The 25,150-nt window shown below is 34.3% G+C and overlaps 11 protein-coding genes across 11 annotated transcripts; 5 read left to right on the top strand and 6 right to left on the bottom strand.

The window, feature by feature from the left end:
• Positions 1–5,721: 5,721 nt before the first annotated feature.
• Positions 5,722–7,400, top strand: PHO84 (phosphate transporter; the record flags this gene model as incomplete). Its single annotated transcript, XM_020218814.1, has 1 exon — positions 5,722–7,400. Exon 1 carries the CDS (start codon positions 5,736–5,738, stop codon positions 7,398–7,400), a length of 1,665 nt encoding a protein of 554 aa, XP_020077037.1. The 5' UTR covers positions 5,722–5,735.
• Positions 7,401–7,537: 137 nt separating this feature from the next.
• HYPBUDRAFT_5793 (uncharacterized protein) lies at positions 7,538–7,993 on the bottom strand (the record flags this gene model as incomplete). The annotated part of the gene is made up of 1 exon (XM_020223522.1): positions 7,538–7,993. The coding sequence occupies one exon, from the start codon at positions 7,991–7,993 to the stop codon at positions 7,538–7,540; it is 456 nt and encodes a 151-aa protein (XP_020077038.1).
• Positions 7,994–8,181: 188 nt separating this feature from the next.
• On the bottom strand, positions 8,182–10,055 carry HYPBUDRAFT_201028 (putative amidase). The gene has a single exon (XM_020223008.1). The coding sequence runs from the start codon at positions 9,951–9,953 to the stop codon at positions 8,319–8,321; it is 1,635 nt and encodes a 544-aa protein (XP_020077039.1). The 5' UTR covers positions 9,954–10,055; the 3' UTR covers positions 8,182–8,318.
• Positions 10,056–10,099: 44 nt separating this feature from the next.
• HYPBUDRAFT_152674 (DNA topoisomerase 3) lies at positions 10,100–12,049 on the bottom strand. The gene has a single exon (XM_020221136.1). It carries the CDS (start codon positions 12,010–12,012, stop codon positions 10,159–10,161), a length of 1,854 nt encoding a protein of 617 aa, XP_020077040.1. The 5' UTR covers positions 12,013–12,049; the 3' UTR covers positions 10,100–10,158.
• Positions 12,050–12,212: 163 nt separating this feature from the next.
• HYPBUDRAFT_152675 (protein-lysine N-methyltransferase) lies at positions 12,213–13,603 on the top strand. Its single transcript, XM_020221137.1, has one exon. It carries the CDS (start codon positions 12,221–12,223, stop codon positions 13,574–13,576), a length of 1,356 nt encoding a protein of 451 aa, XP_020077041.1. The 5' UTR covers positions 12,213–12,220; the 3' UTR covers positions 13,577–13,603.
• Positions 13,604–13,612: 9 nt separating this feature from the next.
• HYPBUDRAFT_201037 (2-dehydropantoate 2-reductase) lies at positions 13,613–14,844 on the bottom strand. The gene has a single exon (XM_020223009.1). The coding sequence runs from the start codon at positions 14,744–14,746 to the stop codon at positions 13,649–13,651; it is 1,098 nt and encodes a 365-aa protein (XP_020077042.1). The 5' UTR covers positions 14,747–14,844; the 3' UTR covers positions 13,613–13,648.
• Positions 14,845–14,912: 68 nt separating this feature from the next.
• On the top strand, positions 14,913–15,762 carry HYPBUDRAFT_152676 (putative dephospho-CoA kinase). The gene has a single exon (XM_020221138.1). It carries the CDS (start codon positions 14,942–14,944, stop codon positions 15,674–15,676), a length of 735 nt encoding a protein of 244 aa, XP_020077043.1. The 5' UTR covers positions 14,913–14,941; the 3' UTR covers positions 15,677–15,762.
• On the bottom strand, positions 15,698–19,069 carry VPS34 (phosphatidylinositol 3-kinase; the record flags this gene model as incomplete). The annotated part of the gene is made up of 1 exon (XM_020222228.1): positions 15,698–19,069. One exon carries the CDS (start codon positions 19,067–19,069, stop codon positions 15,698–15,700), a length of 3,372 nt encoding a protein of 1,123 aa, XP_020077044.1.
• Positions 19,070–19,355: 286 nt separating this feature from the next.
• Positions 19,356–21,954, bottom strand: HYPBUDRAFT_166419 (uncharacterized protein; the record flags this gene model as incomplete). The annotated part of the gene is made up of 1 exon (XM_020222738.1): positions 19,356–21,954. The coding sequence occupies one exon, from the start codon at positions 21,952–21,954 to the stop codon at positions 19,387–19,389; it is 2,568 nt and encodes an 855-aa protein (XP_020077045.1). The 3' UTR covers positions 19,356–19,386.
• A 785-nt stretch (positions 21,955–22,739) lies between these two features.
• Positions 22,740–23,748, top strand: HYPBUDRAFT_123088 (cytidine deaminase). The gene is made up of 4 exons (XM_020219300.1): positions 22,740–23,188; positions 23,239–23,275; positions 23,325–23,439; positions 23,491–23,748. The coding sequence occupies exons 1-4, from the start codon at positions 23,107–23,109 to the stop codon at positions 23,713–23,715; spliced, it is 459 nt and encodes a 152-aa protein (XP_020077046.1). The 5' UTR covers positions 22,740–23,106; the 3' UTR covers positions 23,716–23,748.
• A 110-nt stretch (positions 23,749–23,858) lies between these two features.
• Positions 23,859–25,134, top strand: HYPBUDRAFT_201086 (methionine aminopeptidase). The gene has a single exon (XM_020223010.1). It carries the CDS (start codon positions 23,910–23,912, stop codon positions 25,023–25,025), a length of 1,116 nt encoding a protein of 371 aa, XP_020077047.1. The 5' UTR covers positions 23,859–23,909; the 3' UTR covers positions 25,026–25,134.
• The last annotated feature ends 16 nt before the right edge of the window (positions 25,135–25,150 follow it).

A 25,150-nucleotide genomic window follows, 5' to 3' on the forward strand; every position in this document is an offset into this window, starting at 1 on the left:
ACAATTCAATTGGTGTTTTAGATATTGCCGGTTTTGAAATTTTCCAAGTTAACTCTTTTGAACAATTATGCATTAATTTTACCAATGAAAAGTTACAACAATTTTTCAACCATCATTCTTTTATTTTAGAACAAAGTGAGTATCTAAGAGAAAATATTAATTGGGAATTCATTGATTTTGGTCAAGATTTACAACCAACTATTGATTTAATTGAAACTAAAAAACCAATGGGTATATTGGAGATTTTGAATGAAGAATGTATGATTCCAAAAAGTTCAGATAAATCTTTCATGGAGAAATTAGCAGATTGTTGGGGTAATGGTAAACTGAAAAAATTCAATCAAAACAAAATAAAATCAGGTTTTATTATTCATCATTATGCTGGTAAAGTTGAATATAATGTTGATAATTGGTTACAGAAAAATACTGATCCAGTTAGTGAAAATATCATTAATTTATTACCAAATTCAACTAATGCATTTGTCGTTGATTTATTTTCAAAACGTCAAGAGGATGATGATTTACAAGAACAAGAAACAGTTGTTGCAAACTCATCTCCAAAGAAAAGATCTGGTAATGGTCAAGCAACCCGTAAATTAAAAACTGCATCTCAAAAACATAAAGAACAACTAAATGATTTAATGGACCAATTATCGTCTACTGAACCTCATTTCGTAAGATGTATTTTACCAAATTTAAACAAGAAACCAAATAGATTTGATAAAAAATTGGTTTTACATCAGTTAAGGTGTAATGGGGTGTTAGAAGGTATCAGAATCACCAGAGCCGGTTATCCAAATAAAATGGTTTTCGAAGAATTTTTCAATCGTTATTCGATCCTTAATGAAAAAGATTTGGTATTCACCAAAAATATGAAAACAAATAGTGAATTGATTTTGAAAAATCTTAATTTAGATAAAGATGTTTATAAAATCGGTATCACCAAAATATTTTTCAAGAATGGTATATTAGGTCAATTGGAAGATTTAAGAGAATTACAATTAACTAAAATTTTCACTGATTTACAAAAAATTGTTAGAGGTAATTTAGCCAGGTCAAACTTTAAATCACAAATACAGAAGATTCAAGCATCCCAATTGATTGCTAAGAATTTAAACGACTTGAGTATAGCAAAATCTTCTAACCCTTGGTTTAATTTGTTTTTAAACATTAAACCTTTATTAGAAGATTCCGTTAAGATGTTAGATTCGAAAGAAATGAATGAGAATTTGAAAACTATTAATGGTAAATTGAAGGATACTGAAAATGCTAAAAACCATTTGGAAAACGAAAATTCCACTTTGAAGAATTCTATCAAAAATTTAGAAGATGAAATCATTCGTACCAATGATTTAATGAAGGATAAATCTACTAAATTAGATAAGTTAATGAATGAAGAAAAAATTAGTGTTAAAAAATTTAATGATTTAGAACGTCAAATTTCCGAATTGAAAACATTAAATGAAAAATTGATCAAAGAAAAGTTAGAATTACAGGAAACTTTGACCAGTACAAAGAAACAAATTAGCACCAATACCAATGAAGTAGATAGCATTCAAAGCCAGCATAAATTAAGTTTGAACCGAATCAAACAATTGGAAACTCAAATCAAAAACTTCGAACAAACCAAAAGCAGTCATGATTCTATTATCAGTAATTTGAAAAAAGAGCACGAATCTTCAAGATCTTTAATATCAAATGAATCGCTGAAATTACGTGAAACTAATCGCCAATTATCGAAGGATTTAGACTCTGCTCAAAAAGAGTTGATGAATGAGAAAAATGCATTAAGTAAAATTGAAATGGATTTATCGAAGGCCCTCAAGGATAAGAAGGCATTCCAACGTGAGAATGATTCTTTAAAGAAGCAATTGGCAGATGTTAATAAAGATATCACGAAACATCAAGAATTAGAAAAATCAATTAAATCGGATCAACAAAAACAGCAAGCATTGATGAAGGAGTTGAAACAAGCCCAAGAAGAACTTTCTAAACAAATTGAAGAAAACGAATCAATTCAAGTTGAGTTTGAGAAATTGACCAAGAAGCATGATATGACCAATTCGGCCAACAAGACATATTACAACCAAATTGAAGAATTGAATAATAAGTTAAAAGAAATGGAGGAACGGAATCAAGAAAAGAATTTTTCGAGTTCAATTGGAAGTAATTCAAGTTTTGGTCGTTCAATAAACTCTAATAATGATCCACAATTCATTGATGATTTTGCCAATATAAAGTTAAAGTTGAACGAACAAAGTGCTATATTACGTAAAGAGAAATTTGAAAATAAGAAATTAATTGAAGAAATTAGTATTTTGAAGAATCGATTAACTAAGAATAATTTGAATGCCAGTGTTCATGGATCACCAATGAAAGAAAACCGTAGATCGTTAGCAATTGGAGAAGAGATTAAGATGAAAACATCTAATAATGAGATTGAAACCTTAAAATTCAAATTAGAACAAGAAGAAGCCAATGCAATTAGGGCTGAGAATTATGCTATTGAATTACAGAAAAAATTGAATAAGATACAATCAACAAGAGGGATTAATAGTTATACTGATTATGAAAAGAAGTATAAGGAATCGCAAAACCGTATTAACGATTTAGAACAACGATATGAAAAGATGTTAAACAACGGACCATCTAATGGACAAGCTAATGGACATGATTATAATCAACCCAATTCACCTACATCATCGTTATCTGGAGAATCTACATTTAGTGGACAAGGATCAACCACCACCATGAATACTAGACCATTATCGAGAAGTGGTAGTCTTGGATTTGGTATTGCCACCGCCAGTAATTCTAATGGAGCTAACACTGGAGATTTTGCTAAGATCTATCAAGATATTACTAGAACATTGAGAACTACACGAGAAGAATTGTCTACATCAAAGATGGAGATCTTGAGATTAAAATCCTTATTACGGGAGAGCGAGGAAGAATTATATGAAGTTAAAAGAAGTAATTTCAAGACCAGTGTTGGAGATTATGAGAATGAATTAGCACAATGGAAAGTTAAACACGATACAATTAATGTTAAAAATGAAGAATTAAGTAAATCACTTGAATTATATAAGAGAAGAAGTGAAGAATACTATAAGAAATTAGAGATGGCCGAACTGGCGGTAAATATAAGTAAGAGACATGAAGAACAAGCAACTAAGGATTTGGTTAATTATAAGAGTGAATTAACATTACTTCGAGAAGAGCTGAAAACCTCGATGATATTGATTAAAGATTTAAGAAAAGATCAATATGGGAAAGAAGAGATTATTAATGATAAGACGTTTAGAATACAACAATTAGAAACCATGATTAAAACATTGGAAGATAAACTAGGATATATCAATGAAAATTATGGAGATAGCAAGAATTTAGAAGAGAAATATAAAGAAGATATTAGACAATTACATAAGGAGCTTAATTTTAAATTGGAGAAAGAGACCGAATTAATTAAAGAGAATAAACAATTACAATTAGATTTAGAAGAGTTAATCGAGGACAAGAAACAATTAGATGAAGAATACGAAGGAGTAATAGTCCATAATGAAGAATTAGAAGTAGCCAATACTGAATTAAACTCCAAATTAAGATTAATTGAAGGAGAATTTAGGATCAATGAACGTAAAATTAATAATTTAAATAAACAGGTTGAAAATTTGAAGAAGTTCAATAACGAGCTTATCAAAGAAAAAGATGAAATCTATCAAATAAGAGATTCATTAGAAGAAGAATTAAATAATAAGATTAACGAATATGAAATATTAGAAACCAATTTTAAAAATAGTGAACAGACAAGTAAAATTTTGAGAGAACACTTGGAAAATACCCGGACCGAAAGCAGTAATATCAAAAATGAATTAAATCAACTGAAAATGTTCAATTCAAGTGAACAACAAGATTATCTGAAAGTGTTAAAAGAAAAATTAGTGATCAATGAAGAAAATGACAGTTTGAAAAAAACCAATCGAGAATTAACCAGTAAAGTTGAAACTTTAGAAGAAAAATTATTCAGTAACGAACAATTGAAATACTGGGAAAATAAAGTTAATATTCTACAAGAAGAATTAGACGAAAGCCAAACGGTTCAACACGAACAATTGAAAAAAATGAATAATTTAGAAAGAAATATCACCAATTTACAAATCAGAATTGATAATGAACTGAAGTTAACCAAAAAATATAACGATGAAAATTTCAATTATCAAAATCAAATCCATCATTTTAAATCGACAATTGATATGTTACACCAGGATAAGTTGGATAAAAACTTATTGATTAAAGATCAAGAACGGGAAATTAACGATATAAAGGAATCAATGTTAATTTTAGAAAAAGAAAACTTACAAATGAGACAAAGATTAGGTATTTAATCTTGCGTATGTATAGAATAATAAACGTGGACTCGTAAATCAATCGCCTACGTGGTCCCCTTATCATTATCCTTATTGTAGTAAGCTTATTCTGACCAAGCCCGTGGGCAAGGCTGGCTCGTGGACCGCCAGGCGGGGAGTCCCGCCTGGTGTACGGGGGTGCAGCTGGTTGCCTCAACGGCTGATTTTTCATTTTGCAGAGAAAAAAGCAAACCATCACACGCCCGAGCAAATGTCGCGAGTGTCGCGGAGTTCGTTTTGCAGCCAGTCAATTACACAAATGAAAATTCCAATTTGCAACTACAAGATAGTTTAAAGTACTTGATTTATAAGTTACTTTAACGAATACTTTGCTGAAACTCATGCCGTGACCACTCCGTTCTACTGTATTACTGGGTGTAGCGAAGGTGATACATCTAATAAAGAGTATAAAGGAATGAGTACGTCTATTCAATTAATAATAGTAATAAGTAATAAGCTAATAAGCAATGAACTAATAAGTAATACACTAATAATTATAATAATTTATATTATAATTAATATAATAATTAATACACTAATAAGTAATACACTAATAAGCTAACAAATTGAAGCTAGTCAAGTCGGTAATAAAGTCGGCAATAAACTAGGCAATAAGGCAATAAACTAGGCAATAAGGCAATAAACTAGGTAATAAGACAATAACCTAGGTAATAAGGCAATAAACTAGGTAATAAGGCAATAAACTAGGTAATAAGGTAATAACCTAGATAAAGTAGGTAAAGTAGGGAAAGTAGTCAGGTGGGAGGCCACGACATTTTAGGCCCATGCCGCAGCCGATGGGTTGCACCCACGTTTAGCGGTAGGCGCACCCCCCAAACGTGCAACTTTCTTAGCATTTTTCTTTTTCTTGAAATTATTGCAAAAGGGCGACCCACACGTGGGAGTCTAAAGGTCTTTTGATGCTAACAAGCTTCCAAGAAGACAAGACTTGAGCTTGCAAAAAATAGAGTCCTTTGACAATACGATCGAACACCAGGTTGACAGCCTAGCATTGGCATTGGCATTGATGGGAACTAAAAAAAAAGTTGACGTAAAACAGCACTGTCAATTGAGTAGATATTAAGCTAGCCAGGTAAATTATCACCTTTGGAATTAGTCTGTTTTGCCTTATAATTTGTAGGACGGGGATCTTTTCTTTTTCTGATTGTTGTTTTATCGGTAATTTATTCATGCAGCATATTAATTAGCATCTGTAGTGCCACATGCTTTGTTCTATACTTCTTTACTTAATAGATGTATATATATACCTGGGTATTCCATTACCAACTTTTTTTTCAATTGCATTAACTCTATTGCAAAAGATCAAAAATGTCTTCTATTAGTGAACAAAGACCAGCAAAGACTCACGAAACCGGTGGTAAAACTGCTTTCAAAGATTATTTGGAGCATTTTGCCCATATTGAAGATCCATTAGAAAGAAGAAGATTGGCATTAGAAGAAATTGATAATGCTGGATTTGGATGGACTCAAGTGAAGATGATTTTAATTGCCGGGGTTGGTTTCATGACTGATTCTTACGATATTTTTGCCATCAACATGGGTATTACCATGATGGGTTATGTTTACTGGGGAGGTAGTATTCCTGACTCCACCACTACTTTATTGAAGGTTTCCACTTCGGTTGGTACCGTTATTGGTCAAGTTGGTTTTGGGACTGTTGCCGATATCGTTGGTCGTAAGAAGATTTATGGTTTGGAATTGATTGTTATGATTTGTGCTACCGTTTTCCAATGTACCATTGGTAAATCTCCAGCTGTTAGTTTTGTTGCCTTGTTAACTTTCTTGAGAATTATTATGGGTATTGGTATTGGTGGTGATTATCCATTATCTTCGATTATTTCTTCCGAATTCTCCACTACCAAATGGAGAGGGGCTATCATGGCTGCCGTTTTCTCTAATCAAGGTTTAGGTCAATTATTGGCTGGTATTGTTGCCATGATTTTGGTTGCCGGTTATAAAGATACTTTGATTGTTGCTGATACCGCCAAAGAATGTGGTCCTGCTTGTATTAAAGCTTGTGATCAAATGTGGAGAGTTTTAATTGGGTTTGGTTGTGTTCCTGGTATGATTGCCTTGTATTATAGATTAACCATTGCTGAATCTCCAAGATATGCTCTTGATGTTAATGAACACGATGATGTTCAAAAAGTTGCCGATGCCGAAGCTGCCATTGATGTTGAAGCTAAAGAAATTGCTCCTCCAAAAGCTTCCTTCAAAGATTTCTGGAGACATTTTGGTCAATGGAAATATGGTAAAATTTTAATTGGTACTGCTGGTTCTTGGTTTTTCCTTGATGTTGGTTTCTATGGTTTAAATTTAAACTCGGCCACCATTTTACAAACTATTGGTTATGCTTCTTCAAATAATGTCTACTGGAAATTATATAACTCTGCCGCTGGTAACTTGATTTTAATTTGTGCTGGTTTATTACCAGGTTATTGGGCCTCAGTTGCTACCGTTGATACTTTGGGTAGAAAAACTGTTCAATTAGGTGGATTTATCATTTTAACCATTTTATTCTGTGGTATTGGTTTTGGTTACCATAAATTAAACGATCACGGTTTGTTAGCCTTATACGTCTTGTGTCAATTTTTCCAAAATTTCGGTCCTAATGTTACTACTTTTATTATTCCTGGTGAAATTTTCCCAACCCGTTATAGATCAACTGCTCATGGTATCTCTGCTGCTTGTGGTAAAGTTGGTGCCATTATTGCTCAAACCTGTATTGGTACTTTAATCAATCACGGTTGTTCTGCTGATAACAAGAATTGTTTCTTGAATCATGTCATGGAAATTTTTGCTCTTTTCATGTTGTTAGGTATCTTTACTACTTTATTACTTCCAGAAACTAAAAGAAAAACTTTGGAAGAAATTTGTGAATTATACCATGATGAAGTTGATACTACTAAACTTGGTAAAGATCGTTATGCTACTACTCAAGAAGAATCCTATGATTCTGATTTGAAACAATAATTATGAGAAATTAGCTCAGTTTTTTTCACTTTTAGTTCTTCTTTATATCTTTCTTTAATATTTTATATTCTTATACACATTATTTAACTGGTAATTAAAAATTTGTAATGCTAAAAATGCAAACTAAATATGACTACTTAATAATTTAAAAAACTAGTACTGCAATTTCTCAATAATATTCTATGCTCTGATACTTTATCTTCAAATGAAATTTGATTCAACCCATCAATTAGTTCATGGTCCTCATTCAAACTATTCTGATATTTTTGTAAATTCATATTAATATCGTTTTCAATATTAAATAACCCGCCTAGAAAATCTCCCAATTCATTGTTCTTTGGTTTTTCCTTGATTTGGAATCCAATTAATACCTGACAATTATTACAATGATACTCAATCTCTTTCACCAACTCACTCTCTTCTTCGTTAATCAAATCCTTAAACCTTATGTATAATTTTTTACCATCACTTTGGTACTTCAAATAACTATCGCCAACAAATAAATTGGCATAACACCGCTTACATCGAATCAATCGGCTCGGATGGGTCTCTGCGTCTTCACTAACATGTTCAAGGTACCCTAAAGTTGTCATTTTAACCTCAAAAACTACACTACATTTATGATCTAACTCATACATGCTCATACGTATATATATATATATATATATATATATATGTGTCCATGCCCCTATCTGCCAATGCCCCGATGTTCGCTAGTTACATTTCCACTTATTTCATATTCATTTAACCTTAATACCATTATGACTTTACGAATTTTATTCGCCGATAAAAACTCTTCAATTACGAAGATTTTTTTTCTATTTGCGAAAAGGCAAAAAAGGCAAAAAAAAAGTACGAACTTTTCGGTGGTTGCAATGACATATCCGATGTTAAAGGGATTTTTTTTGCAACAATTGCCTAGCTGATGAGATCTCTCACTAGTTTCATCATTTCAATGACTTTTTCTTCCTGGTACTTGCGTCCGATTAACTGTAGTGAAACAGCACCGCCATGGGTCTCTTGTGGGTTGTAATCGCCCCAGATCTTCTCATCGGTTTCCCCGTAGAACAGGCCACGGGCTTCTTTCAAGTCAATGTCCTGGTCAGCTCTTGTAACCGGGAAAACACCGACGGTGTAGTCTAACAAGTTGAATGGCGAGGTGTATCCCACATAATCGTGGAATTTACTGTTAGGACTCCCGGCGAACGGGGTGGCCGGCATTATAATAGCATCGATTGGTTTACCATTCTTGGTTTTCAACTTGGTTGCATTCCACCGTTCTAAATAGTCCTTGATTAAGCTGGTTCTTCTTGCTTGTAGTGCCCACAACTCACTTACTTTCATCTCGGGAGTGGTACCGTACATTCTCATGTACGGGAAAAACGGCTCCCCGGTGGTTTCTGTTTCCCTTTTAACATGGATACCACCGTCACTAGTGAAAAATGAAGTAATGATCTTGGACAACTCTAAATGATCGGTTGGCTCCCATTCAATTACTTCATGACCGGCCTTGAGCAAACCTTCTTTCACGATATTAACTCCGCGTAAGATTGGGGGCGTAGGTCTGACTACTTTGTCGTCTTCTAAAATAGCTATGTTCAACTTTGAGTCCAATTCAACTTTCCTCCATGGGATTTCGTTCACCTTAGCATCATACAACCACGGCTCGTGTCCAATCAAGTGCTTACAGTAAAACTCCATCGTCTCCAATGAAGGACATAACGGCCCGTTGACACTGTTGACGCTCTCTAAGCCAGGCAATCCTGACCGGGCTCCGTAAGTTGGGAATCTACCAAATGTCGGCTTCAACGTATAAACATTGGTAAACGAGGCAGGTATTCTGAGACTTCCTCCAATATCAGTACCTACCCCCGTTGGTGATCCTTTGCATGCTAGCAAAGCAACTTCCCCTCCTGATGATCCTCCAGCACTTAAATTACGGTTTAAAGGATTGGTGGTATTGCCATAAATATGATTAGTGGTTTCGGGCATCATCATTGCTACTGGAACGTTGGTCTTCACGTAGAATACCCCTCCTAATTCTCTTAACATTTTAACCAAAACGGCATCTTCTTCAAATTTTTTCTTTGGATTGAATGAAAAATTAACAATTCCAACCGTTGATGCTTGTCCCTTTATATTGAAATTATCCTTTATAGAGATTGGCAAGCCATGCAAAGGCCCAAGAGTCTTCCCGGTGGCTTTTTGATATTCATCCAACTCCATTGCCTGCTTTAATCCTTCATCAAAAAATACCTCAGAAAGACAATTGGTAAGCTGATGAACAATCGATGCTCGATGACAAAATGCCAGGGTCACTTCGAAACTTGACCAAACCTGGTTAGAAATGTTCTCCACGATTTCACCAGCATTAGATTCAGTGATTTCAATTTCTTTCGCCGAAAGGTACCCCGAACTCGTAATCCAATCGCTCACGTCAGTCAAATCCGGTAGTTCAGACTTTGGAATTAACCATTCCTTCTTGAAATTTTGATCACGCTCAGCTCGTTTTTGACTGGCAATTTGAAGATACGTTGGCTCCTTAACTGTCATGCTTGTCTACAGCTCATTTAAACCAGGCTGGTCTGACCGGCCGATATTCCGTGGATTTTATACTCACCGTTCTTATCTTTTTTTTTTTTGTAGCGAGTAGATAAGCAATTACATGAGGAAAAAGATTTAGTACTATAATACAGATCTCTATTAAATACATACTCACCTGATAAGTTCCGTTTACATTGTCAGGTCCCAACTACTTCTATTGTACGTTTCTATTGCGTATCTCTAAATACTTTTGAACCAAATTGCCGGAATTTTGATTGCACAATACAAAGGCATTTTTGTAAAGTTCCACCATTTCACTTGCAACTTGTTGCCTGGTTTTACGGCCTTCGACAATTTCCTGTAAACCGATTTCTAAATTTTTTCTTAAGAATGGTTTCGATAGCGATATGTTATCAACGAAATCCATTTCGTCAAATCCTGCTATTAAACCCATTCCTAAATCCGTTGGTAATATATATTCAACATTACCTTGTTTAATTTTAGTAACATAATTTCTACTGTGAATTTTCTCAATGTGCTCAGCAATGGTTGCATCGGTTCCAATTCCATTTGCATCCATTAATGCAATTAATTCGGATTCAGTCATGTGCAGCGGCGGTGAAGTTTTCCCATCCTTCATTTTAGCGTTGGTTATATTTACTTCTTCTCCTTGTTCTAAAGGAGGTAACTGTTTTGATGATTCCCATTTATTATAAATGTAAATATCCAAATAGTTTCTGGCTAAAACCATTAAGCCATTAGCTGTGAAAAGCTCGTCCCCCCATTTCAAAGTTGCAGTTGTTTGTTCACCTTTAGCATCATCGGAACAGCAGGCTAAAAACCTTCTAACAATATATTCATAAATAGTTTTCTCATCGCCATTCAATTGTGTTAATTCAGCGTATTTAACTGGATGGATTGGAGGATGCGCTTTATCATCATGAGACCCTGACCTGGGGGATCTGAATTTCAGTTCTAGTAGTTCTTTTGCATAAGATCCCCATTTATTACTGGAGGTTTGTCTTTCAATGACATCTTTTAGATTCATTGCCGCAGGGAAACGATCAGTTTCAGTTCTAGGATATGATACGAAACCTTTATTATATAATTTTTCAGCTGCGTCCAAAGCTCTTTTAGCACTCATTTTAAAGATTCTTGATGCGTCTTTTTGTAAATCAACAGTGGTTAATGGTAGGGGTCTCCAATTACTAGTAGGTCTCTTGGTTAAACTCACGATTTTTCCATTCGGTGATTTAAGGGCTTTTTGGTATAATAAGGTTACGTAGGCTCTATCGAAGAAATGACCTTTCACCCACAGAAACCCAACCTTTTGGTCGTTTTTCTTTATATCAACAATTATGTACCAAAACGGCTCCGGCACAAAATTTTTAACTCTAATATAACGATCAACAACGAATCCAAGGGTAGGAAACTGACAAGTACCATAAGATATCACCTCTTTTTCACCAATTAAACTTTGACCCTTATATAGATCAGTCAAGAATCTTGTGAAACTTATCCCACATCTCAAATCAACCTCCATACGACATTCCACAGCCCTCACCGAGTTAATATCCAATTGAATGGGATTGCGAGATGCTTGCAAAATATGGTTCTTTTCCAAATGTGAAAACTGGGCCCGCCAGGTATTCTCGAGGGTGAGTCTACTATTGTTTTTTCTAGCAGTTTCTAATATCTCGAATCCAATATATTCTCCTTCTCGATCACAATCGGTCCAGATCATCAATTTTGACGCGTTTCTTCCTTCAATAGAAAGATTTTTATAAACATCTTGATGACTTACCATAGTGCTAATTGGTGCCGCAAACAATCTTCCTGGGGGACACGAGTTCCAGCCAAATTGAGGACCGAAATCAAAGTTAGTAACATGGCCCAACACCGCAGTCATTGTAACATCACATAGTCCTAATTGTGGAAAATTATACTTGAAATCAAAATATTTGATGTACTTATTATTACTGTTCCTCACCGAAAAGGAGCCTCCTGATAATATTTTCGATACTTCTTTTGCAATTGAAGGCTTTTCGGCAACACAAAGTACTTTCATTGTACTTTGCTTTTCATATCAAGGAGTTTTATCAAAGTGTTACTATATGATTTATAACTTGTGATGCTTTCAAAACAAAAGCTTGAAAAACACGCTCAATAGAAAAAAATCAGAAAGACCGTTACATCTTGATGCAATTTTTTTTTTCCTGGTTCCTTCTCATAAATTCATCATGACTAACTAAAGATAGTTTGGAGTAACAGTTGATATGTCAGACTTGAAGGTGGAAAGGTTACTTAAGTGGATCAATAACACCGGAGAGGAAGAGATTTCAAATCCTTCTTCCCATTCCTTCATATCGCCGAAATTGACCATTGAAAACTTCCAATCAACTGGTAGAGGTTTAGGAGCATCAAGTCCAATTAATAGGAATGAAAACATCATCAAGATTCCTCATTCTTTTCTTTTGAATACTAACTCGATAATACGTCACATAGCTAAACATAATGATCAGATAAAGTTGACCGAAGCTCATTACCTCAATATATATGTGCCTTATAATAGTGACAAGATCCAGGATAAATTCACTGATATTTACACAAAGTTACTGTTAGAAGAGCTCCTTGACTTGTCAAGCGTTCAATTGATGTCATTATATATATTATTTGAATTTCAGAGGGGCAAGAACTCTTTTTGGAAGCCTTTTATAGACGTTTTACCATCCGTTGATGATTTCATTCTCAGTCCTTTAATTTGGGAAGTTATGAAGGTAGCCCATCACGAAGAATTGCTCAGTCTACTCCCGAAAAGCGTGAAAAAACACACAAGTGACATGCTCAAACGATTCACGTCTGATTTTAAAGTTGTCAAATCTTTGATTGCAAAAAAATTGGAGATATCGTCTGATGAAATCATAGAATCAGAGTATCTACCTAAAGATAAATATTTATGGGTTTGGATGTGTATAAATTCACGTTGCTTGTATATGAACATTCCCCAAAGCAAGAATAAGGACGACAACTTCACCATGGCACCCTACGTTGATATTTTGAATCATTCCTGTGACGATCAATGTGGAATAAAAATTGACGTATCCGGTTTTCTGGTTTACACAACAAGTAGGTACGAGAAAGGGCAACAATTATTTTTCAGTTACGGTCCTCACAGTAACGTTTTCTTACTTTGTGAATATGGGTTTACTTTACCAAAAAATAGCTGGAACTATCTAGACATAACAGATTACATTAGCCCCTTGTTGAAGCCAAGTCAGGTTGATTTTTTAAAAGAGCATGACTACTACGGTGATTATACTATCAATGCACTGTCTGGTATCTCATTTAGAACAGAAGTAGCCTTTGCAGTACTTCAAGAAAATATACCTCATGAATCGAGGAAGCTAGCAGCCTTAATTAATGGGTATTCAGATGGATCAGGGTATAAAAGAAACACCAACATTTTGATATCAAAAATTCTTGAAAAGGTGATCTTCATTTGCGATAAAAATACCAAGTTGGAATTCTCTAATGACGACGGAAGTGAATATATTGCTAGAAAGAAAACAATCGGAACGCTATACCGTGATATGAAAAACATAGCATCTACCACGATTCAAAACATGGATTGAGTTTAAATTTACAATAATGTACATTAGAATCATCATACCTAACCTAAATAGACAATAATACAAGAAGACAAATCATTTTGTTTTATCGATCTGTGTAGAACTTAGTTCGATCGACTGCTCTATACTCAATTTATTGTTCACCATCGAAATCAATAAACGATTGACCGGAGTTGGAATACGATGTCTGGTACCTAGTTTAACAATGTATCCATTGATCCAATCAATTTCAGTTCTATTTAAGTGTCTCACATCTTCCCTCATTGATGAACTGTTAGAGGCAGTAAGTTTACAAACATCAAGGACAGTGTTTAAAAGCCTCCCCACGTCTAAAAAGCTACTGCTCTGTGGGTCGAATTTTATAAATGAATACTCGGCTTTGAAACAATCAACAGCCTCTTGAACCACTTTTTTCATCAATTCGAAAGTTTTGTTACCATATAACAAGTCACCATTCAAACAATCTAGAACTGCTGAAAGAGGATTGATACATGCATTAACCACCAACTTTTCCATTTGGACCAATAAAAGGGGGTTGTGCTTAATGTATGATGCATTCAAATTCTTTGATTCTGTAAGTAATTCAATGATTTTGGGGGAGTTTTTCAAATTTCCATCTAATTTAAGCTCATCACTTTGGAGTGAGTGTCTGTGCTTTGGAATGTATCCTATAGAAAGCTTTCCCAAACCAACATGATGGACAACATTAGGCAGTGCTTTATAGGCACCATGAGTACTGATTATCTGGAAAAAGTTGGGCCTATTGATACTTGACGGCCAGAATTTTCTTCTCAAATCATCAGCAACGCCCATACCATTCTGAAGGAAAAGAACATTAGAGTTAGAACTCAAATTACCAATGTATGGTCGTAATGCTGCTTCCGTCAGATACGTTTTAGTTGCAACTATCAAGTTATCAATGTGAGAAGGAATGCCTTCCCTGGACATTGGAGGTTGCCAGCCAGCAGCTAATTGACTTTCTGACTTAAATATGTTTTCTCCTTTCTGCCTTATAACTGTAATTTTCGACTCGTGTGCTATGAAATCTCTTAGTCGTTGTTCTCCTTTGAATAATAATGTTGGATTTGCAATCTCTGGTGCCGATTGTCTCAACTCATGTGCAAGCAAAGATCCCATGGATCCTGCTCCGAGCACATAAATACGGCTTGACATAGCGTTGTTTATGCTATTATACGTGTGGACTCGCTATGTGAGCTACTCTGACTATGTCTTCGTAGAATAATCTTCAATTTTTCAATCTGATTTTTTTTTCTGTCTTCTCTGTCAGTGTACTGTGTTCTATGCGATTTAGTGAAGGATCGCAGTCTATTATCTGAAGCTCCTCACCAACAGATAGTAAAGCACAATATGTTGATTGTTGGATTGACAGGAGGTATTGCTACCGGGAAATCTACAGTGTCATCCACCTTGAAGGATAAGTATAATATTAGTGTGATTGATGCTGACGTGATTGCAAAAGAGGTGGTAAATCCAGGAAGAAAAGCTTATCAAAGAATTATTGAAACATTTGGGGATGAAGTACCTGATCTAGTCAGCGAAAGTGATGGCTCATTAAATAGACCAGCTTTGGGTAAGGCTGTTTTTGGGAATAAGGCTAATTTATCCAAGTTGAATTCAATTGTCCATCCAGCTGTTAGAAAAGAGATCTTTTGGCAACTATTCAAAGCATATATTAGCTTTAACGATATTGTTATACTAGATGTACCTTTGTTATTTGAAGCCACTATGCATCGTCTCTGTGGGTTAGTAATTACTGTATCTTGTGAGAGGATTAAACAAATTGAAAGATTAAAGCTTAGGAATCCAGAGTTGTCGGAGGACGATGCCAATAAAAGAATTGATAGCCAGATGTCAAATGAAGAGAGAAACTATAGGGCTGACTTGGTCATAGACAATAGCAAAACGGAAAAAGACTTACAAGATTCAATTGATTCAATAGTTCATGAGATAAGACCAGGTATGCTCTATACCTTGCTCGATTATTTCCCTCCTTTTGGTTTGGTATCAGCTTTATATACTTTTGCTACTAGGAGCTTTAGAGATAAATATAAAGGAACTAAACCTCATAAAAAGCTGGATTAAATAACCTAATATATACTGATCTTACGCTCTCCAATATTGTGCTAAACTGTGTAATCTATCAATTACAACGGGTAAGAAGGCATTCACACTGTCATTGATAAGATTTTGGAAATGTAGAATCGCTTCTTCTTCAGTCATTTCTAAGCAAAACTTTTCTTGAACCTTTTCAACAGCCCTTTTAGGATCAATCTTAATATCAGGAATATTGGCATCCAACATTAATTGAAACAAGTTCAAAATCAAGTTACTATTTTTTCTTAATGTTGTATATGTAATGAAGCAATAACTTTTGAATATGTTGAAATTTTCATGATTAAGACCTCCCATTCCATCTATGACTTGAATCGGTAATTTCATCAATGGAGGGAATGGCTTGGGATCTCTACCCAATATATATCCGAAATCAGCATGCCAAAATTTCCCATTGGGGGATAAAAGAAGGTTATCTAAGTGGCGATCACCAACACCTAATAAATATGTAATAACACAGTAACCAGCACAGGATTTCACATAGTTATCCATCACAATAGAGGATACACCCAAATTAGAGGCAATGGCATGTTGTTGCTGACTTCTTTGGTTTAATGTCTTGGAATTACCGAGAACACTTGTAGCCTCGGGCTCTGCAGTTTGCAACTCTCTCGAGTGTAACTTTAAAAAACTCATGATTCCATTATTTGATACCGCCAATTCATTATTGACGTTAGATGCTAAGTTTATGGTTGCTGCCCTCTGAATCCCATTCATTTCTGAGCCAGGCAGATTTGAATGAGTAATAGAAGCTGGATAAGACTGAGATAAGACCGTATCTAGGGTATCGTTAGGTACAAACTGTATAAGACCCGCAATAGGACTTGTTGCCAAAATTTTATAAGGTGTTAACCTTAAATCAAGGTTTTCATTTTTCAATAATTGATCCATCAAATTAATAATTTGGATGACTAATTGATCTTGTCTCAAATCATCCCCAATTTTGAACATTAGAGGAAATTTGCCATACTTGTTATTTTTGCGACCAAATATTTGAGATGAATGTCCGTCTTTGCTAGTCTGAATCGTTTTGAATGTGATTTTCAAAGGTGCTAAAGAACTCTTGAATACTGAGGACTCATTAGGATAGCAACCAGTAATTATGACAGATGGATCTAGCGGTAACGGAAAAGGCTCCGGAAATTTAAGTAATTCATTAGAAGCATCTGCGAGATATTCTCTTAGAAATTGAACCTTTTTAGCGGTAGCTTCATTCTTCTTAAATGTTGTTCTCAAAAGTTCCACTAGATTTGTAAGCTTTTTGATAAACCAAATTTGTCTTTTCAAATGATTATAATTTGGCAATTTATTAACAGAAGAGTGTCTCTTAAGACTTTCGATGTATTTATTAAGAACAAGAGAGTATATCTTAGTAGGTCTCGTTGACGGACTATTAATTTGGTCTTCATTTTCTACCTTAACATACCAATAAAAGAAATTACCTAATTTCTCAATCTCAATGGACTTATCAATCAAAAATGTAGCCAAGGGTAGTTTCAGTAATGATTCTTCTCCATCTAGGGAAGACGAACCTGATTCTATCGAATATTCATCAAGTGGATCATTCGCAAGATACTTTGAAGATTTTTCAAATATGATTGATTCATACTTCAATGCTTGAACTAATTGAAGTAAATATAACAAAAGCTCTTCTCCATTGGCCAATCTTAAGCGATCAACAGCAAATTTCCTCAAGAAAATGACGTATTTGAAAACCTTACGAAACTTGGATTCATCAGTAGCCATTTGATCATGGTTGGTACCATTGCCTTGGTTTGTATTAGTAGCTCTTCGTCTCAATTCTGAAGTTAACGTATAAGGATTGAAATAGCTACTTAATAATTCTAATGCATCACCGATTTGTATTTTATCCACAGTCCAATAATTTGGAATAATTTCATTAAATGCATGATCTAATTCATAATCATTATCCCAATTGATAGATTTTAAAAACTTTGTTAAAAACAGTTTCGTGCTGCGAGTGGTTGATGTAGCTTGAACTGGGGCATCATTACTTGTTTCATCTAATAATGCCGTAGCTATAGAGTTATTCTTGGAGAAGTAATAACGAAATTTCCAAATTAAATTTTTCTCAACATCTGTTAACTCAATATTAGAAGGTTTCTGTAAAATTCTTAATAATTCGTCTCTGATTTGAGGCGTGGGCTTTAATTCTTTATCCAAAATTGAGTTATTATTAATGTTTCTTTCTAATTTGTGATATTTGACTTCAATTGGGTCAAGTTGAAGATTGTGAAGCGTATTAGTATTCTCTGTAACACCGTTGTCACTGTCGAAATTTTTCATGCTCAAATTTTGTAAGACCGAATTATCAAAATCGGGGTCATAGACTTTCACATTGTTTGAAGTTTTCAACATTGGTATATCCATTGAGTTAATGATAACACTTGTATTGGACCCAGCATCAATAGCTGTCAAGTTATCTTCGACTTTCATGTTCTTCAAAAAGTTTGGAGTTTGGTACGTTTCATCAGAATATACAATTGGTAATTCGAAGTTTGGTAACTCGATATAGATGTAATATAAATCATCATCTTCAGTGCTATCTCTTTTGTCATCATCCGTATTCACATGGGTTTTGTCAACATCGTTTTTAGTATGTCTATAATAGTCGTAAGATAATGCATTTTTTAAACTCAAGCTACGTTCTTTTTCGATTTTTGATAAGGATAGTTTATCCAACCAAGAAGATCTGGGATACTCACCATTTTCGTAGTTTATGAGTTTTTGTTCCAAGTCAGTTGTACCGAGTATATCACCGTATTCTATTTTAGGTGCAATTCCTTTTCTGCCATCCCATTTCTCGGTATTTGTGTGTATGGCAACCTTGTATGAACCTTTACGAACTGTGGATGTGTCTTTATTGAAGATTGACAAGTATCCTACACCAAAAATTGATCTTTTGGTATCAATGATTTCAAATATGGTAAACTTTATATACGACTCAACAGAGACTTGATTGTAAGTCACTGGTAACTTATGAATCGTGTTCCAAATTCTTCGATTACTAGTGAAGTATTTATAATTTGACGTGACGGGAATAGAAATGGGATTGTTATTACCATCAAAGACCTGAAATTCAACCAAAAGTTCTGAATTGATTGAAACATTAGATAGTTTTTTAAATATCAAAGGATTTGAGTATTTATCCGAGCTTGATGCGAGATTATTTATGATACTTGGTAAGGATTTCTTTGAAGGTTGTAAATAGCATAATTTGATTGTTATTGGGACAACTAAGTTCTTGGAAAGTCCAATAGTTGCGGTATTGGAAGTCAAAGACGGATCAGGCCGTGATTGAGGGTACGGTGATCCAGCTGATGCCTTAGAAGATATCGACATAGTTTGAGGAACTCAATTGAACATCTAGATAATGACTATTATTTTTGTATTCAAAAATTCTTGTAATGCGTGATTATCAAAACTTTCTGTTTTCTACCTAATTTTTCTCATTAAATTCTTGCAATTAAAACTAAATGATTTATACGTTTATTAAATATAATAAATAATCTAATGGGGAAAGGGAGGTTTGAAATGTAGAATGACAAATGCAAAAATTAAGCGTAGGGAAATACTGAAAGGGTGAAGAAAAAATACAAAAGAAAAGGAAGAATTCGTAACTATATATGGGCTATATTAATTCATAAGAAAAGAAAACGCTAGCTTCTATTTTGACCAAACCAAATATACTGGGAGTTCTTTTTATCGGCTTTAGATTTCGCCGTTTTTTGAGTAGGAACTTGGTTAACTTTATTTTTGTCACGATTATTAAACATGACATCATCATCATCAGAACTTATAGAATCATCCGAAGATAAACTATCATCACTTTCGTCGTCAGCTTCATTAGGATTATGGGGATTAGCAGGACTCTCACTAGTACTCAAGTCTTCATTTGAATTTGAATTGGAACCAAATTGATAAAACATGGGTCTTACTTTTCGTTCACTTGAAAATCTATTTTGTTTATCAAAGGCTACTGGAGTAGTTGAAATTAAAGCAGAATAAGTTGAAGGAGGAGTACCGGGCCTATTATTTGAAATACCCGAAGGATAAAATTTCACTGGATTTTTATGTTCACCATTGAAGCTTGATTGATCGAAAGATTTAGGTGATTTATTTTTTGACATGACTTTCCTATTATTTGCAAAAGATAATGAAAACATTCTATTATTTATATTATCGTCATCATCTTCTTCGTCATCATCTTCGTCATCATCTTCGTCATCATCTTCGTCATTATCATCATCTTCAGAATTTTTTGAATTTTTGTTTTTAGATTGTTGAGATTGTTGAGATTGTTGATGTTGTTGATATTTAGCTAATAGCGATAAAGATTTACTACTAGCAGGAGCAGTACCTCTTTTATAATTCAAAGATTTTGAGCGATTTAATAAAGGATTTGGAGGTTGTTGTGGGGTTGGTACTGGTCTCTTACCAGCAGCCACTGCGGCACCAAGGTTACCTGATACTTCACCTGAATTTAGTTCTGAAGGTTCCGGGGATTGAGTGGAAGAAGGAGTTTCAAAATTGAACAGATTTACATCGAAAGCACCTGGAGTTGTAGGACCACCATGAGTTTCTTGAATGATATCCAAATCACTATTCAAGTCACTTACTCCACCATCATCATTTGGAGATAAAGATTCTTGAGAAGTGGAAGTATGAAAATCCGAGCTTTTATCAGGGGTTGATCTAACTTTTGAAATTATATTCAGGGGGAAGTAAGAATCTTTAGCATTATGAGTCACCGTGACATTAATTGGATTTGAAGAAGAGCGTCTTCTTTTTTGAATTGAGTTTAAATATTTTGGTAAATCAGTTAAAGAATTATCATTTGAGGAATTATTTGATCTTTGATATTGAGCCAAATTAACTTGAGAATTAACTTTTGAATTTAATTTATGAATTGGAATTTGGGAAGTGGTTGAATATTTCAATTTCATTGGCTTATAAATATCATCATTATCGACTAATTTGCTTAAATCAATTACTGAGTTATTTCTAGTTGGTTTTGAATTTGGACTTACTTCTGGACTTATTGGTTTAACTGGGCGATTAGTTATATTAAAAGATTTTTTAAACGCTTCATCATTAATAACTTTTAATTGGAATTCTGATTTAATTTTGAATTGAAGAGATAAATCCGGTTCCCAATCTTTTGCCGCTGGACAAATAGGATTATAATTTTTAATAATTGCCGGGTTATTATGATTTTCTTTAGTACTTGAAACTGCATTATGTTGATTACTTGTTTGAGGAATTTTAAAAGAGGGTCTAGGTTTTTCTAGTTGGGGTTTACCTAAAAATCCTCCGGGAGATTTAGAAGTTTGAGGACCTTGATCATTTAATTCATCTCTTTTAATAAAGTTAGTTTTATAATAGACTATATCCGTTTCTAGATTCAAACTAGTATCAATATCTGGAGTAAATAAGTCAAGCGAGTCTTTGAACAAGACCCATTTATAATTAGAAGGATCATATTCATCCGAATCTTCATTTATTTCATCATTTTTAACTCGTTTAGCATAGTTTATTTTAGCTCCGGGGATCTCATCAAATATTGGATGATTTATGAAATAAGAAACAAAGTTATTAATGACGTAACCATGAGATATGATTAAGATGATATCTTTATTTTTAATATACGAAGGTTTATCATAGGTAGCCAATAGTTTTTTAAAATAACTTTTACAATGATTTTGATAATCTTTATAATTTAAATCGGGACCATTAAATGGGCCCAATGAATTTGTTGGCCTAAAGTTCGAAACACAATTTTTATTCTTCAATGTTTTAATATTCGGAGTATACATTTGATAAGCATCATTTGAATCAATAAAAGGCGGTTTATTTTTCATTTTATCGTGAATCCATTCGGATAATGCAAAATCTCCCAAAATTTGTATTCTTACTTTGTAATTTGGATATTTGGAACTTATTTTATTCTTCAAAAACGTTATCATTAAATCTGCCGATTGTAAACAGCGTAAATAGGGACTCACATGAATGAAGATGTTTTTCCTAATACTTGTATCCGATTTATCTTGAAATGCTTCGGTTGTTTCCAATAAATCATCACAAGCTTTTTCCATTTGACCAACTGCCACTGTCGATAATGAAGGATCATACGGTTGGGAATCCGCTAGTAATGGTTGTGCTTCCGGATCTTCTTGCAAAGCATGATCGATTCTTAGACCGTGTCGCAAGAAAAACAACTCAGACATACTTAATCATTAACTTTTCCGGCCTGTTCCTATAAAGAAAGCAAATAAATAATCGAGTTATCAAAAGAACGAGCAATGAAAAAAAGGGTATTACGCCAGCAAAAAAAAAAGAGTCCGCTTTGGCAAAACACTATTTGGAAAGATCAACCAAAGGATGAATCCAGCTTTGATGGATGTTTAATGAAATATGTAGTATTTTGTATTGTTGACACCTGTATGCCTGAATCTTCATTAGCAACAAAGCAGTCAATGTCAATTGTATTTGTCACCTTTCTCTCTTCTATATCCTCGGACCACCCTATTCGACACAGTGTTTTGTTCAAGAGAAGGATCTGGTGATGGTGCAACAAACAGTGCTCTACTGCTACTTTTGAGACCTGGTGTTGGTGGCGTTGGTGGTGTTTTCCAGTGAGATTGGACCATTTGTTTATGATGTCATACTAGACCACCGCCGCTTATGTAATTACAATAATTCTGGTGCACGGATGTGATCGGTGGGGGTAAGTCCGAGTACGTAGCGTAAATTTCAGGCCCAAAGACCCTGTTCGTGTATATATATGGCAATGGCTAGCTTGTGAAAGAGTAAGGATAATGTTAGTTGAGCTACGATTATCGCTCAAGACCTTTGGGGCATTCCTGTTTATCTCGTAATTTGGTGTCTGCCTTTGCCTCTAGTGCACACCTAAGGTCCTACCTTATTGGTTATCTCTGATTATGGGCTTCATTTTAGTTGCAAATATTTCTTATCAGTGTATTCTGTTTCTCAGCATAATTTGCAGTAATTTCTCGACAGTTATTTCTTGACAGTTATTTCATGACAGTTATTTCTTGACAGTTATTTCATGACAGTTATTTCTTGACAGTTATTTCATGACAGTTATTTCTTGACAGTTATTTCTTGACAGTTATTTCTTGACAGTTATTTCTGTTACGTCTGTTACTTCTACCCCTGTCACTTCCTGTCACTTACTTTTTTAACCGTTTTCCTGGTGCTTACTTAGCAGTGATTTCTATTACTTAACAGTTTATGAATCGACCGACCGTTCAATATACTGAAAACTGTTGGTGCCAAAACTCCGTGCACCAGCGAAAAAGTGACTCGATGATTTATTGGCTTACGGGTGCTGGACACTGGATACTCTGTCCACCACCATGACATTATCGTATATCCACAGGGATCACCACGAGTTATCAGACGCCGAGTTCGTCCGGTTGAAGCACGAGTGTCTCAAAGGTACGTATGGATGAGACTGTCGTCCCGTTGCTTGTACTAACCCATTACAGCCAGAGACGTTTCGTACTCGCCATATTCCAAATTTAGGTATGTTTAATCAAACGCCGACGGCAAGCTGAATACTAACTAGGGCCAGGGTTGGCTGTTGTATTATAACTTCAACCAATGAGTTTATTTCCGGGGCTAACGTCGAAAATGCTTCGTATGGTGCTGGGGTATGTGCTGAACGTACCACCATTTGTAAAGCAGTTGTATGTATTGTACGTTTTATTTATATTAATTGATTTACTAACTGGAGACAGCTGCAAGGTTATAAAACTTATAAAGCAATTGCCATTTCAAGTGACTCAAATCAACCAATAAGTCCTTGTGGAATTTGTAGACAATTCATTAGAGAATTTGCTCCAAATATCCCGGTATTCATGTTTGATTCAAATGGCGATCAATATATTAAGTGTTATCTCGAAGATTTGTTGCCTTTGAGTTTTGGTCCAGAAAACTTGGGCATAGACCCAAGACTGGTTTAGCTGTATATACAATGAATAATATACAATAAAGAGTATGTAATGTATTGATCAATGTAGGACGGGTGCAAATAAGCTTTTAGTGATGAGAAAGCGTGATTTTTTTTTTTTTTTTTCCTTCTGAAAAAGTATTAAAAAACATAGGAAAAATTTTTAATTCAAGTACTGTTTTACTTATTACTTGTTGTAGATTTGAAATGGCTGCTGTGTGTTCTTCACTTTCGTGTGGGAAAGAGACCGAAAGTTCTCTTAAGTGTCCGTTATGTCTTAAAAGTGGGGTTACTTCTATTTTCTGTGATCAAACATGTTTCCGTTCAAGCTGGCAAACTCATAAATCAATTCATAAAAATGAAAATGGTAATGATGAACCATATGATCCATGGCCAGAATTCCAATATTCTGGTGACTTAAGACCGAACTATCCATTAACTGCTAAAAGAGCCATTCCTAAACATATTAAATTACCTGATTATGCTAATAATGGTAAACCTATTAGTGAAATTAAAAATGATCGTTTAGGTAAAATCAAAATCTTAAATGCAAAAGAAATTGAAAAAATGAGGAAAGTTGGTAAAGTAAGTCGTGAAATTTTGGATGCTACTGCAAAACATATTGAACCTGGTATTACCACTGATGAATTAGACGAAATTTTACATCGTGAATGTATTAAGAGAAATTGTTATCCTTCTCCTCTTAATTATTATAATTATCCAAAATCTTTTTGTACTTCTATAAATGAAGTTATTTGTCATGGTATTCCTGATCAAACTAAATTGAAAGATGGTGATATTATCAATTTAGATGTAAGTATTTATTATCTTGGGTTTAATGCCGATTTAAATGAAACTTATTACGTTGGTGATAAAGCAAAAGCAAATCCTGATTTGGTTAGATTAGTCGAAACTACTAGAGAATGTTTAGATTTAGCAATCGATGCAGTAAAACCAGGTTTACCTTTTAGAGAACTTGGTAACATTATCGAATCTCATGCTTCAAAAAATAACTGTTCGGTAGTTAGAACCTATTGTGGTCATGGTATTAATGAATTATTCCATTGTCAACCAAATATTCCTCATTATGCTAAAAATAAAGCTATTGGGGTTGCTAAACCTGGTATGGTTTTCACCATAGAACCAATGATTAACTTGGGTACTTATCGTGATATCTCTTGGCCCGATAACTGGACTGCTGCCACTAGTGATGGTAAGCATTCTGCTCAATTTGAAGAAATGTTATTAGTCACTGAAGATGGGGTTGAAAGATTAACCGGTAGAATCGAATCCTCCCCTGGTGGCCCAATTCCAAGAATCTAATTGCCGCCCCGGGTATTGTATATATTAATACATCGCTTAATCATCGTCCTTCTGTAACTTTTGAAACAAGAATAAAAAAGCAAAGAAAATCTATCTTTCATTCATAATACTTTATGTATCATGAA

Source organism: Hyphopichia burtonii, assembly GCF_001661395.1.
Source record: "Hyphopichia burtonii NRRL Y-1933 unplaced genomic scaffold HYPBUscaffold_3, whole genome shotgun sequence".
NCBI classification, from domain to species: Eukaryota; Fungi; Ascomycota; class Pichiomycetes; order Serinales; family Debaryomycetaceae; genus Hyphopichia; species Hyphopichia burtonii.